At 35.6% G+C, this 16377-nt stretch overlaps 1 protein-coding gene across 2 annotated transcripts in view; it reads left to right on the top strand.

The window, feature by feature from the left end:
• The first annotated feature begins 7210 nt into the window (after positions 1-7210).
• The window catches only part of roraa (RAR-related orphan receptor A, paralog a), a 294410-nt gene continuing 285243 nt past the window's right edge, over positions 7211-16377 (top strand). The window contains exon 1 of one of the 2 annotated variants that reach the window (XM_079603258.1): positions 7211-7593. In XM_079603258.1, coding sequence (XP_079459384.1) covers positions 7440-7593 — 154 coding nt within the window. In that variant the 5' untranslated portion in view covers positions 7211-7439. The remainder of the gene's footprint in view (positions 7594-16377) is intronic. The other variant, XM_079603259.1, reaches the window with a different exon arrangement.

The following is a 16377-nucleotide window of genomic DNA, read 5'->3' as shown; positions in this document are numbered from 1 at the left end:
AGAAATCAGGACAGAAGTGGTTGAAAGTGGACAAAAGAGACGGATTAAAACATCAGGTTTAAACGTGTGTGTCTCCCTCGTCTACTTGTTATCCGATCGACCATCACATCTTAATACTAGGCGTAAACAGGGCCTAAAAGTCCATAAAACAGAATTTTGTTTATTTAATTATTATTTCGTTTAAAACATTTTTTGATTTTATTTCAATTAACAAAAACGTTAAATTAAATGTACTACTTTTCCAAACACTCAAATAACCTTTTATGGTACGTAACGCCCACTTTTCATGATGTTAATCAATCAATTATTTATGGGTAAAATCAAGTTTATTTATGTTGAATATCCTGTTTAACTCACAGATGTGTCGCATTGCGGAAGCAAAATGGTTTGCGAGCCGCTATTTCATGCTGATTTTGAATTTGAAGTTGCATTTCATTTAATTTTATTCCGTTTTATTTAAATATTTAATTTGGTGTACTTGCGTACATTGCACAGTTATGAAGATTTCCAAAGCATATCAATATCTGACCTGTATTTCAGCATGATTTACTCTTTGAATAACCACAACCGCACCCTTCTAGCGATACTAAACAAACAATGCCAGAGAACTCATAAAACCTGTCCTATATGCAGTCGACACAACCTGACCCACGTCGGCATTTCCTTACACATCACTGCGAACAATCTAGATGTTACGGTGCGTAATTGGTGTGCCTCTCATTAACAAGAAGGCAGTTAATGAGGATGTTTAATGTCTTCAGAGAAAAGGGGAGATGAGAGAGAACAAGTTCATTCGCCTACACCAACGCAACAGTGTGAGAATTCATTCAAAATTACATGACCAAATTCAGAAGATTTACGAGAGCCGTAATTACTCCAAAATCAATACACATTGTTGTAAGATAATGAAAATGGTCTATTGAAGATAAAAGCCAGAGGTGCAGATTATCTCCCCCAAATGGAAGGAAAAAACATCAATGGTCTGAATGGATCTGTAATGACCATTCTGACAGACACTGTTTGTGTTTTTAGCTGATGTAAGTGTAATGGTGTTGTTTTGTCCGTGTTCCATAACACCTCGCTTTTCATGGCTCCTAATTCCGTAAAGACCAAGAGAGGTGGAAACCAACGTCACTGGGCCAATGCAGTAATTAAGGGCCAATTATCCAGGAGGGGGAGATGTGGATTGGAGACCTCCCAAATAACACAAAGTGCAACCATGTTTTGATTTGTCAGACAGACTTGCAACTATTTTAGCTCATTTTACGAGTCCTATTAATTTAACACGACAGCATGATAGCAACAATGCCAGGTTTGTAAAAAAAAAGATACATGCACACTGTAAAAAATGTGGCTGCGATTAGTTAAAATTTGTTGAGATAACTTAAATATCCAACTTAACCAAACTAAACTTAAGTTAACTAAACTTAATATTTTAAGTCAAGCTTGAACACATACTTTTTAAAGTTGAAACAATGTTGGATTTTAAGTTGTGCTAAATAATCGCAGCAATTTTTTTTACAGTGCAGTATATAATACATATACTTCTATAATACATCATAAATTCAATACAATAATGATATGTATTTCCTTCCAAACAATTCCTGATGGATAAAATTAAGTACATCCAACATTTTTTTAACATACACATTATGGAAGTAAAATGGCGCAATTTACAAAATCAAGACTTGCTGATCAAACCACTATATGATCAATAAGTTAACAACATATGTTTTTGCATTGCTTTAACTCATTAAAATTAGTTAAGCAAATTTCAACCTTTTTTTAAGTTATACAAGATTCAACACATTTTTAAGTCAGTTTAATGCAATTTAAAGGTGCATTGTGTAATATTTAGGAGGATCTGTCGACAGAAATGCAATATCATATACATAACTATGTTTTCAGTAGTGTATAAAGACCTTACTTAGTGAACCGTTTTGTTTTTATTACCTTAGAAAGAGTCATTCCTACATACACCACGGGGCCCCTCACATTGAAATGCATTGACATGTTTCTACAGTAGCCCTAAATGGACAAACGCGTCTCGTCACTATGTTGTTCTTCATGCTAAGAAGCGAGCTAAAGTCAGCGAATAAAACACTGACACAATGATGAACAAGTAACAATGATATTCGCAATAACATATCGTTTTACTGAATAATTAAGTAAACCTATTTTCTTAATTTATCTTTGTAAAGAAACCTCATTGCTGAACTGGCTACTCTCTGCTGTCTCAGACGACGACATCTTTTCTTGTCGGCCACCGTAACTTCTGCTGGTTGCAATTCACAGCTTCACCACTAGATGCCGCTAAAAATTACACAGTGCACCTTTAAGTTGAAATGACTTAAACATCCAAGTTGATTGTACTTAAACAATTTAAGGTAGCAACTACAGTGTTGGTCCCAGCTTTTAACTAACAACAATATAAGTAAACATCATAAGATCAACTTATTTCAATTTAGACTACATATTTTCATCTTTTTCACCGTAGAAGTGCAATTACACACAGAAACAGCAGCGATTTATCTTTCATCACTGCTGAAGTGACTATCATCTCGAAAATGAGGAGAAATGAGAGACATTATTTGCCTGACAGGCTTGTTATAAAGAGTAAATGAGAAAACATGTAAGCAATCACAGCGAGGAACACCCAGACATCATAAAACGCTTTTAAATCACGGGACCTGAAGTCAAGAGGCCATGCAGACTATGTAGAGGTGATCCACAAAGATTAGATAATAGTAGTCTAGTAATGGGAAATAATAATAGCAGAAAAAAGGATAATAAAACTCTGATGACAGATGCACAGCAAAAGCTCCAGGCTGAACTCATTCAGAATGATTTGTTGATTAATACGCAGACTTTAACTTTTAAATAACAAATGACTGGCCATACAGATAATCCAACCCCCCAAAATGATAGAATTTCAAATAATATATGTGTAAATATATAACATAATGTGTAATATATATAATACATTAACTTAATAGAATATTAATACAACATTGAATATTGTATAAAAGTCAGTTTTATACTATGTAAATTACATTGTACATGTTAATTTATAATATATTAGTAAAAATGTATGTAGTAAAGTAATATAAAATAAATAATACAATTATTCTTCTAAAATAATTATTTAATAATCATGTTTATTGCTGTATTTTTTCATATACATATTTTATTTACATTTTATATTATATAATCAAATTTATTATTAAGCACAAATCCATTATTTAGGCAAAGCAGTTCATTAAAAATTGTTGTATATATATATATATATATATATATATATATATATATATATATATATATATATATATACTGTATGTGAAGAAATATAAAATAATAGACTATTTATAATAAATATATGGTATTTTTCAATATACTTATTTTATGAACACACCTTATACGTATAGCCTATATATGTTTATGAATGTTTACATCTTATATTTATTTATTATAAGGCACAAACATGTTATAGGCAAGGTATTTCATAAAAAGAATGTTAGATTTAATATTAAATAATAATAAATTAATAAAAGAGAAGTAATATCAAATAGTATATACATTATAATATATGCATTTTAAATAATTTTATATTTGTAATATACTCTTATTTATTATAAAGCACAAACTTTGTATTTAGGCAAAACTATTTTTTTTTTTAATTATTAAATACAGTTTGTTTTTTTGTTTATTGTGTATATTTTTGTGTATAAAAGATTATACCGTGCAATTCTACATTCTTTAATGGCTGTGCTTCATTACAGTCTTTTTCCTCTCTTTTTTTCAAGTAAGATCCCTGTTATTTATTCTCCCTGAATCCATTCCCTACTCAAATAACTACCGTTGCCATTATGTCGAGAAAAGCACAACAAGCAATTGTCTTCTCCGTGAGATGAACAATTTAAAAAAGAAAAGCTACTGTAGCATGTCAAAGTCGATTCCTTATTGTGAAAATGAAGTGGCTGAAAACAGTCAAACGTGGAGGGGCTCTTGATGTCTTGCCATTGCTGGAAGTTTGATCTTGCCGTGCAGTTTGAAGATGGATTATTACATGGCTGGAGGCCATCGTCAGTGTAAACACACCATCTCAAACCTTGCCAGAAACAACTGATCAAATCAGAAAAAAAGATTCATAGTACAGATAGTTATGATGCTGAAATCACAATAATTATAGGCTGACAAGCAGAAAAATGGTGTAGAGTTATTGTAACCTGTCAAAACTTTTTGTAGATGCACAAAATTTTACTTTAACATATCATTCTAGTTTGACCAAAATTGACTTTATTCATGTAATTTCGTGCACAGGACCTTTATAGATATCATCAATTCTTCAAAATGGACTCTGACAGGAAAATTCTGTCATCATAATGCAGACTCAAAAATTAACTAGCAAAAATGAAACTCTTGCTGATGTCAGCATGTTTGGACATCCAGTGTACTAAAAAAAAAAAACATCTGCCTGGGCATCTTCGCCTCAGTGGACCATCAGATGTTTATCTATGATGAAAGATTGATGAAAGTGGCCCTAAAAAATTTTTTTGGACACACTTCAATATGATACTTTAATGCTAAAGCTTTTCTTGGAACTAACGTCTTATTTCCGGGACATTTGAGAAATTACTTTTAACCAACTGGTCCTGAAGGGATTTTTTTAGAGGACATAAAGTTCACAGGTGTCCTAAAAAAATGAGTTCATCGAATTCACTATGAACATGTTGCACCAACATTTCACAAGAAAGCTTCCAAACACTTTTATTATAATTTGAAACCTAAAAAAAATATTGTTGTAAAATTACTTGCTTAATGACACTTAGTTTCATATTATGTTATATTGTAAAGACATTCATACATTTTTAATGTGGCATGAGTGTCTTAAGTTAAGTTAAAGGATAATTCCGGTATTTAACACCTTGAGTCTATATTGTAGTTTGTTTTGGATGAACAAGAGTGGTGGACAACATTTTTTTGACAATGGTTCCTCTCTCGAGTTTTTGACTATAATAGAATTGGCCATGGACCCATTTAACATTGGAGTCAATGGGCATGTCCAAAAATGTCATTAAAACAGCCAATAATGTTCGTTTACAAAACTGTTAAACTCACCGAGTGGTTAGTGGTGTTCGTTGATGTTCCAGAAACAAAAAGTGTTGCGAAATACAGTTTCTGTCATGTTTTATTTTGTAAAATCACATTGAATTCTGTTGAAGGACTGAGTGCGTTCCACCCGCCATTTTGAAGTGCGTTCCACCTTGTGAAGTGGACGAGGGAAGTTTATATGGACAGACCCTCGTTCCCTCGATTTCGACCGAGGGAGCGAGTCTACTCCGATGTACACTTTAAGCAGCTCTATATCCCACAATTCAACTTTATTGTGACATTACAGCATATCACGCTTAACTGATGACATATAAATTATTGTGAGAATTAATTGCATAAAAGTGTATAATATATTAATTATGTTGATATTTAATCGCATAATACTTGTAGCTACCTTTCGTTCACAGTCAAAGTTTATACTAGAGCTATTGATTTTTTTCCCCAAAAGCTCATACCTATAGGATTTTATATTTTTTTCTTCGTATTTGGTTTGGTTAATGCTCTGTGAACTACCTTGAACATTTGTATCAACTAACATTAAAAAAGTTAATTTATGCTTTTAAAAAATATTGCTCATTGTTAGCTTACATAAGTTAATACTTAATGTAGGCTAAACAAATGAGACCTTATTGTGAAGTGTGACCATTCCTTTCTGACCTCTGAGCTAACTTAAACGTAACCACTTCGACGTAGCCTACTCGTGCACGCGGTGACCTGAACTTGACTTGTTTAAGACCATGCCAAAGTCCACGTGCAGCGCTCTGAGGGGGCGTGGCTCTTCCGCACTGATCACGTGCGTCATGCATGCTGTTTACAACGCCGCAGGGAGAGCTCGCGACTGCTGTGACACCAAACGAAATATTTCATTAATAAGGGCCCCTCAAGTTTGCTATTGTTTAGTATCAAAACACGCCCTTAACATGCTGCTATAAACCTCGCTTTCCCTGAAGGCAAAGTGTTAAGGCTTTGATCAACTGAGCTCAGACCAACTTAATCTACTGCGCTCTTACACTGATTAAACAAACAACCAGAGTGACACTTGTTATTTTAGTCAGTGCACAAGCTGAATGTGTTGGTAAATGCAAGTTTATATAGTAAGAGGTGTAACTTGTGGATATGTGCAATCATTTCATATTAGCACATTATATGTGCTGTTTGGTTTCCCGCCAATAGCATATGCATCATCAGAATCATAAAATAAATATCTTGAATCTTTATTAACCCTTTCATATGCAAGGGAGGAATATAAGAAATACCTTAAAATGAACACACACACACACACACACACACACACACACACACACACACACACACATACACACACACACACACACACACACACACACACACAGGCCTATTTGTCTCCAGGATTCAGAAGCAATTAGAGGTTAAAACACATGATAGGCTACTTTAGAAATTATAATATAGGCATTTATGCTGCCAAACCTTGATATGTAATGTATACATCTTACGTTGCTAAAAGATGCGATAAATAGTGATGATGGACATTTTTGCATGAATTTACTGTACACAGTTTACAGACAAAAACAGGGCATACAAATGCTTGTTTTTATTAACATAAACTCAAACGATAAAGGAAAATTAGAAAGTAAAGAATATAAAAAAGAGTGGTATGCAAAGTACATTTTTGTTTGTTTTGTGAACACATTTTGATTTTGTGTCTATGCATTATTTTACGTCTTAAAAAAATAGGGACTTAAAATTAGTATGTTTGGATATGGAATTGACAAAGAAATACAATTTATAAAATATTTAGATATTAATATAGAGCAACCAAATGTAATAAGGCAAATGCTGTAATGTAATTTGCTAGTGTCTTGATGTGTGTGTGTGTGTGTGTGTGTATAGGCTATTTCAGCTCTCATGCATAACCTACGTTTTGCATCAGCTCATAAACCACACGTGCAGGGATTATAAAAACGTATACCATAAGATCCTGTCAGAATGTCTTCTGTGCAATAGCGCAATATGTGCCCTTAGAAATCTCATATTATGTGTCGCAAATCGTGTATCATTAGAACATGGGCAAAGACATGAAAGTTCCACTGTTAATAGGTCTCACACACATCCATTCATCGGCTATTGACAGTGTCTCCCTGTTGAGCGGCTGCACCGGAGCTCCTCTCTAGCGCTGCCAGTGGACAATCAAACACACACACCCACCTCTGTCTGTCTACACACTCGCCTGTTCAACATTTCTTACTTCTGCTAGAAAAATACAAAGCTACACCAAACCTCTGAGCTCTGAGTCGCATCGCGGCGCATCGTGATACACCAGCAGCAATAGCTCCAAAAGAAATCACAACATGGAGTCCCCTCCAGATCCAGCGAGCGACCCGGGCAACGGCGTCTCAGAGCCGGTTACCCCGGTCAGGGAAACCCCGGTAAACCTGGAGACCCTCCGCAAAGCTGAGCACCAAGCCCCGGTGCGCAGGCAGAGCTGCTCCAGCACCAACAGAGGTGAGAGACATTGATTATTTGGAATCGATACGACATTGATTCTCCGTAGTATTGATGAGCAAAAACTTCAAAGTGAATTCATTTCAACTTGAATGGTGCGCGCGCCGCGTAAAAACGATCCCAGTGCGTTTGTTTCACTGAGAAAGCGCGTGGTGAATTAGAATAAACGGCATTTTTTTATGAAATATATCAGAATTGAGATGCTTTTAGAGTTGCTGTTTTTGTAACCGAACGAGCCTGCCATTGTTGGATGTATGACAGCACCACTGACACTGAAGACTAAAAAAATATTCAGATTCGTTTATCAACAAAATCTAAATGTGACAATATGAAAGTTAATTTTGGATTTAAATAATGGTTTACAATAACATAAATATATGTGTAGCTAATGTGCATGATAACAAGTCGAACTTATATGGACCTGACTGTTTAAATGAGACTGAGGCAATGGTAGAATTTGACACGCGCACTCGCGCAGTGTTTTTATGCATGTTTATTTTTTTAAGCGTTATATTTTTACGTTTCATTCATTGGTTATCAGCATGCCTCTGCTTGCCCATTGCACGTTTTCTGATCCTGAGACACTTAAATGCCTTATCAATTTGCATGTATAATATATACAAGGCATTTTAACTTCCCGTTATGATTTAATATCTAATTTTAATTCTAAATTCTAAATACTTGTGATTTACAGTAGACAGTAGATTTATAGCCACTCCCCCTTCACTGTCTCTATTCAACTCATCCAAGTTCAGTGCAAAATGTATCAGACAAAAAAGTGAACAAGTGACATGACACAGTGTAAAATAACATTGTGAATCTGTTTTCGGGTTGTTATGTGTCGAGCTGAAGGGTATATTTAGAGGCTGATGTTGAATGTGGAATGTAAGCTGGTTATGTAACAAGTTTTGCCATAAACAGAGCACGGGGGAAAAAAAATCATTCAATATCTGTAATGTTGAACTCTGTGATTATTGTGTTTTGTATTGCACCGTGACAAATGTGTGTAGCGATACTTTGCGTAATGTCGTTTTGTTTTCGCTTGGTTTATTAAGCAAAATTCTATGCAAGTTCTGGATTCGAACTCGGGTCCACTTGCTTCCTAGACGAAAACGTTACCGCTGGACTGTGAAGCGAGTTGAGCTCTTGCGTATTTCCTTACGCCTAAATTATTCATGTTTGTCGTCAATAAGAAAATTTGCAGAAATTACATTGAATAGCACATGAGTTTGACGCATGATTTAAATCCTAATGCATCTATAATGAACCATCCGTTCTCTTTTTCTATCCGTTTAAAAGGACGTTGTTTCACTGTGTTGTTGCATGGTACTTTCCCAGCTCTGTGCAGTTATGTAATCTCAGTCAGAAGAGGCAGGTATAGGGAGGCTCTGTCCGGATGGGAGTTTTTAGGCAAGTCTGTACCATTTTATTTTTAAGTAGGAGATTGACTTTGAGACACTCCTAACCTGCTGACCTATATTCACCCCAACCCATTACAGCAGGACTAAAGTGCATCTGGAAGGGAAAGGCAAAAGAAAGAACGCCTTAGTCCTGTTATGTAACCCTTGTGTGAATGGGCGATGAGAAACTAAGTGTTCAGTGGAACCGTCCTGTTCTCCTGTGTTAGAAATCCACTTTACTTACGCAAGACTTGTACAACAAACACACCAAGAGAGTCAACAGACCTGTGTGGTCATGATGTCAGGCCGTTTTACAATGACGGATTGTGATTTATGACTCGAATTAAGTACGCAAGAGACTATTTGTTCTGTAGCATAATTGATACAGTCATACTTCAAATATGAATTTTGAAGCATTTATGTTGGTTGGAAGGAATACAGTGGTTTTCTGATTCAGCAGGGACGCACAATCGCATCATTTTGGTAGTTGTTGTCCTTATTTAGTAACATTTTAGCAACAAATCTGCATTGAGAACTCATGTTTGTTTGAGGTATGATTGCTAGATTCAAATGATAGAAGTTATGTTATTCAATTAATGTTAACCATACAGCTTAATTGACTCAATTGATCAAAATCCATCATTCTAAACCCATAGGACATTTCAGAGGGACTCAAAAATGCGAATTTACAATAAACTGACCAAATATTGATAATAATGGTAGTAAAGTTTAGGAAAGTTGATTCCCAGCTGTTAGTTCATATTATGAATATTAATACTATTTTATTATTATTGATCATTCATAATTTACTATTATTGATTAATATATGAATATCTAAATTTTACTTTATAATTGTTTTTCTTCCACTATTTTTGTGCAGATTTTTTCAGCGTGATAGTGCTATATGATTGACAAATCAATAAAAATTACATTGTAAAAATGATATGACAAATAAGGTATGACCTGTTTCTACATTGCTTTAACTAATCTAAATAAGTTAAGCAATTTGCAACTTTTTTAAAGCCAGTTTAATTTAATTTAAGTTCGAAATGACTTTTTAAGGTAGTGAAATTTAAGGTAGCAAATTGCATAATTTCAATGAAACATGAGATCTAACATAAACACCTAAACCCTAAATTTACTTGGTGACATTTAAAAGTGTACACGTGACGAGTGTGATAACTTTTTATATTTTATCTTGGACTTTTGACATCAAGTTTCATTGACCGTGACTTTTTTTTCTGATTAATTGTGCAGCCCCAATACACACTGTAAGAGACAGTATACATTTCAACAATACATTTTCATACATGCTGATTTGTTATAAAAGCTTATTATGTCCTTGGACCATATACATTTGTTTTAGACTATCCGTACATTTGAATGTCACACTCAAGTACATGTTTGAGCAGCTGTTACAGTTAATCATATTTTGGCTGCCTAAACACTTAAGATTGCGGTTTAGTCAGATCTCATAATTGCGCTCAGTAGGACGCCACATGCCAAACTGGTTATTATTAGTTAACCACAAGCAGTTTGTGGTTTTGCTTGTGGTGTGTAAGTAAGTTTATTTGGCTTTCGCTGCATTGGCTGTGACTGTGGGTTTCGGGGGGGATCTCAGCGCAGGGATGAATTAACCACTTTTCCGCGGATCTATGAAATGAAGCAAACCACATTGCTTTAATCTCAAGTGAAAAGGGAATATGACTGAGGCTTTTGGAAGATTCAGGATGACCGGTTCAATCTCTGATGAAAACATAGGCTAGTAACTCTGCGTCCGTTAATTGGAGCTTGCCTTTATGCATTCAGTTCGGATAGTGCTATTAGATTATTCAAGTTCAAACATTGTCTGCCCCTTTTATTGAGAAAGTATATGATACATTTTGAGGAAAGACAACCGTAATCCGCACTTGGCTTGGTTTTATTGCCAGATATTTTGGTACCTTTTTGCCTGTGAGACTTGTTAAAATATTTTTGTAATGTTGACCTAAATGTCACCCAATAGACTCATTTTTAAACAAATAATATCAGCATGTTGAAACTTATGGACAGAAAATCTCAGGAAAGAAGTCAGTCCACATCCATTCTGTTTCTCTTTACGTAACTTTTGTATTTTGCCTGTGTTAAATTTATTATAAGTGGCATGTTCGATTATTAATTAATTTCCTGAACGTGGTTCTAAATAGTATTACATTACAGCGACTCATATGGGCTTATTTTAATTACAAACGTTATTATTTGCTATATTATAAACGATTCCTAAAAAAAAATGATGTATTCGGCTTATACTGTAAGTGACTTGAACAAAACAGAATTGAAACATTAATTGCAATGATCTGTATAACAATTAATCGTCAGCACAAAATTGTGCTGGTCTAGTCGTGCATTACATGACACTTGTTTTCAACAAAAAATTTGACATTTTTATGCATTTTGGTCGTTTATTTACACGACAACCGCATTTTGGGGGCCTGAAAAAGCAAAAAGTGCACGTTTTTAAAAACTATACCGTTATCGTCTCCGTGTAAACTACAAAAATGCGAATTTGTGAAAACGTGACTTTATGCACACGCATGTTATGTGTTCAGTCTCTAGGCGCATAATGTTTCTTTACAAAGTGACATCGCCACCTACTGGCTTGGCCTCATAATACAGCGTTTTTAGTCGTTTTTCGCGGATCTGTGTGAACGAACGGGGATCGTTTCTACCATGTTGTCGTCTGTACGTGAAAAACGCAAAGAAAAATATGTATTTCTTTTCAACTTAAGGAATTGAATCTACATTGTTATTCAGATCAGATATATATTTGTCTAGGTTTAACGCACACATCTAAAATGATCCGACAAAAAAAGTAAATGATCAGCCATTGTGGCTTAGTTTTTTGTGTCAAACATCCGAAGCATTCTGCAAATTATAGTGCGCTGTTCAGACGGTACACTTAGCTTTGTCCACAGAAACCAACATCTGGATGTGAAGACATTTGGGAAGGAACAGATTTTGTTTTACACAATGCCCACACTTGGCCTTTGACACAACAATTCGGACTTCATTTTTTCTTGATATTATTCTTTTTACCTTTGCTTGTCCACATCCACAAAAGAACTCATCACATTTGACCTTGCAGGAATTGAAAGGCAAAGCTGAAGAGCGGCACGTGATGCTTGAACCCTGAGTGTTGACACTTCAGCTCTTATTTAAGAGGAGCCGATTGATGGCGGGTCAGATGAGCAAGCGCACAAATGCTTAAATCTTTTAGAGAGGGTGTTATGACTACATGTGACATCTTTAATGGTCAGTTTTTATCAGCTATATAAGTTCAGGCTTGTGTGTTGTAGCTTTAGAGCTAGGTCTTTTGCTTCAAGTTTACTTGTATAATCTCACGTGTAAGGGAAATTGGTTATTTAATGTAAAAAAAATGTGGGGACTTGGTTTTATCAATTGGGTATTGATTGAATTGTGTGTCTTAAAGGGATAGTTCAGCCAAAAATCCTCAAGCCATTAGGTGTATATTACTTTTTTTCTTTCAGCCAATCGGAGATAGCCTATATAAAAAAAATACCCTGGCTCTTCCAAGCTTTATAATGGGAGTTAATAGTAACTGAGATTTTGAAGCCCAAAAATGTGCATCCATCCATCATAAAAGTAATCCATATGGCTCCAGGGGGTTATAAAGGCCTTCTGAAGTGAAGCGATGCGTTTTTGTAAGAAAAATACTCTTTCCAACTTAATAAATGTTTCTTGAGCAGCAAATCAGCATATTAGAGTGATTTCTGAAGGATCATGTGACTGGATGACTGGAGTAATGATGCTGAAAATTCAGCTTTGCCATCAGAGGAATAAATTTTAAAATATATTCAAATAGAAAACAGCCCTTTTAAACTGTATTCTGACCCTTAACTTAAGGGTAGTATTAGTATTGTAGATTTTGGAAGAACGGCATCTTCGATCATTCTAGTTGGAGTAACTCCAAACAAAGGTTTGATTTCCAACCTTTTAGTGCACACTTCCATAATGACACACCTGTGCACTGCGCACGAATCAGGGGCTTTACATCAATCAGGTTGAGTAGATTTGCAGCGTCGTGAGCTTGTTTTAATGGGCTCTTTCCTGTTAACTCTCAGGCACGTTCGCCGCTTGTTTAGACTCAGGCTTGTTCGTGTTGCAGATGCACATGTGCGGAGCAGCGCCTTAACTTAATTTCTCCTTTATTGGAAGACAGCGGAATGACTGTGGGGTCCGCCATCTGTGAAGGACTAGCCTATAATTACTTATTAGTTGGCATGGCAGACAACAATATTTTGCTTGCTCCCAGCCTCGGTGTCAGAGTGTGATGGTGAAATCTGTCACCTGGCGGTGTGCTGATTGACTCCTTCCAGCAGGGGGGATTTTTTAGCGGCTGAATGAGCCAAGCTGAGCCCCTGTATTCAAACCCTATTAGCCTAACCGATATTGCACAGCGTTCAACGTCGCATCGCCCAATGTGCTCGAGATTAAAGGTAGGGTAGGCAATTTGTTTTTCATAAACACTTTTTGTTAACACTCTTTGCATTATAGCCATAAATAATAGAAGTGGTCTAAATATTGAAACTAGGGCTGTCAAACGATTAAAATATTTAATCGCATTAATGTCATAGTTAACTCGCGATTAATCGCACATTTTTATCTATTCTAAATGTCTCTTGATTTCTTTTTGTCCCATTATTTTTTTCTCATTTTAATGCTCTTATCAACATGGAAAAGTGGATCGGCTTGCTTTGTACAAATGTTTTTTTATTATTGAAAACAATATTGGCATATGTGTTCAATTTCACACCAACATTCTCACTTGGAGCAAATAATCTCTCACACAATGTAACACTGTCCATCAATAAAAGGGTGAAAGAAATACTGACGAGGTAACGTTACTGATATTGACGAGTGGGCGTAGAAACGCATCAGCTGTGTGTGTGCTTGACCATCAAGTGGTATTTCAGACTGGATGTGCTGCGATGATAGCTCAGTTCACAACGACAAAACACACAGATTACTTTGGTCTTGTCAATTGAACCATTTGGCAACTTTTTAAAAGTAAACTTTCCATTCAGAATCTTTATTGGCCTCCATTTCGGCGTCTCGCGCTCATCATTCATCCACTCAAAACGTAACGTTCAGACGAGAAGCGCCGCGTCGCGCAGCGGCTCGTATTTAAAATTCTAACACATTATTCTCTATGAGTGTACACACACCGGCGGCGCCATTCAGCATTTTTATTGCTGGCCATAGACTGAGAAAGTGCGCGTCCGATGTGCTAGACGCGCTCAGTTGTCCTAGACGCGGCTCGGCTCTGCGCTTCTCGTCCACTCTTTGGCGGCTGTTGTTTTGTTTCTGGTCTAGCTAGATCCGGTGTGGTGTTGTAGTTTTAATAACGTTACTAGTTGTTGCAAAAGCATGTGAAAAAAACTACAAAGTTTGCTAGGCGTTAATCTCGCGATAAAAAAATTGACGCCCTTAAAATGGGTTTGCGTTAACGCCGTTAATAACGCATTTAACGGACAGCCCTAATTAAAACATGTATATATCTTCTTTGGAAGTCTCAGGACCAAAACATTTTCGTCCAATCATTGCATTCGGTCCGACCGATGTCCTACCTGCCTGTCAACATATATATTTCCATAGCTCAGCGCACCTGCTCACGCAGACATCACACGTCACCAGCATGTTCAATGAGGCTATGTAGAGTTGTAGACAGACGTCAGTCACAGAGCGCCGAAAACAAACAGCAGCCGCTTTTTACAGTTCCTCCTCAACCAAAACAACGAGCTTAAGCTGCGTTCACTCCATGTTGTAACCGTAATTTAGAGAGGTCAACCCCGATCATTGCTGTTCAAGTCATCAGACTCGGATTTATGCGTTTCAATGTCAACACTATCAATGCTGAATTGAATCTGCAGCAGTCAACTAGAGGTACAACTAGAGCTCTGTAAGTTGTTCATGTTCATTATTATTGTAATATTATGCGCCTTGAGACATGAGGTAGTTTAACACCGTCTCTTGTCTCGTGACAATTCATGTGTTTTGAAGGAGGCGCAGTTTGAGACGCTCTGAAAGAAGGGTGGGATCTTATGCTTTCAAAGCTAGCTCGCTATTGCTAGCCTCTCCGAAATTGCCTACCCTACCTTTAACCTGTGCAGTTTAACAAATTCAACATTACACCACCCTGTCTGGTTTTAAAGGAATGGATCACCCAGAAAGAATGAATGCACCAAATGTTTGTTTTTAATGCTTAAAATAAAATTTAAATAAAGGCAGCCAAATATGTCCATGTACTTTAAAAAAATATGATGCCATGACAAAGTGTGACACTTAGAAAAGCAATGTTTTCTAAATAAATAATTGGCCATTGTCAAAGGAAATAATTTCACTAATGCAATTTTATTAAAATATTTTTACAAGTGGACCGTTCAATTAAGTTATTATTTTAATATTCAGTTATTATTTTAATAACGTACTGGTCACTCTTTTTATGCTATTACAAATAATGGGTATACAGAGAGAATCATAAAAGTAGTTAACTAACTTGAAATATAACACATTCTATATTAATTTTTTTTGGGTTACCTATTTCTTAAGGATATTTAGCATTGTAAAATAATTAGCATGATAGTTAAACTCATTTCCCCCCAAAATGTTCATTACCATAATGCATTGGCACATAAAGTGCTTTTGTAATTCCCATATAAGTTAATCTTGTTAGATTATCGTGACTAAAATACAGTATTTTTATTTTACATGTGTGAATTAAATAAATGACTGATAAATATTTACAGTTTAAATAAATAATTTTTTAGAATTTTTAACAGTGAACATTTTTCCAAAACAGTGTGTCAAATATTGCATTAATTAACACAAATTCTTGAACATGTTTAACTTTGACAGACATAATAAATATATAATTTTGTAAAATTATTCTCAAGCCTTTTGTGCAACTCCTTCTGCATACCTGAGGGTCCCTGGACTATTTTACTTTTTTTTTTTTTTTTATAATTTTTTTTTTTTTTTTTATATCATAAGAAAAAGAGTTGGCAGTATATGAAAAAAAAAAAATTAAGATATTGAGTCGCACAGGAGGGTGAATAAACAATGATGGATTTTTCACTTTTGCATGAACTATTCCGCTAACTTCTGGCTACAGATATGCAGTTACATGCTGCTTTTAATGGAGCACACACCTCTTAATGGTTGTCTGGCCGTGCCAGTTGTTTTTGTTGGCTGGTCAGCAATATGCTGCTGGAAACCCCAGCGTGATACGGGCTCCAGTCACTGGCCCCAGTCTGAGGACTTTTAACGTTGCAGCCAGCGCTATTTTACTCTGAGGGTTGTGGGCAGGAGCGGTGGCGTATATGTT

Source organism: Phoxinus phoxinus (genome assembly GCF_949152265.1).
Source record: "Phoxinus phoxinus genome assembly, chromosome: 25".
NCBI classification, from domain to species: domain Eukaryota; kingdom Metazoa; phylum Chordata; class Actinopteri; order Cypriniformes; family Leuciscidae; genus Phoxinus; species Phoxinus phoxinus.
This window is presented reverse-complemented; position numbering and strand designations above follow the sequence as displayed.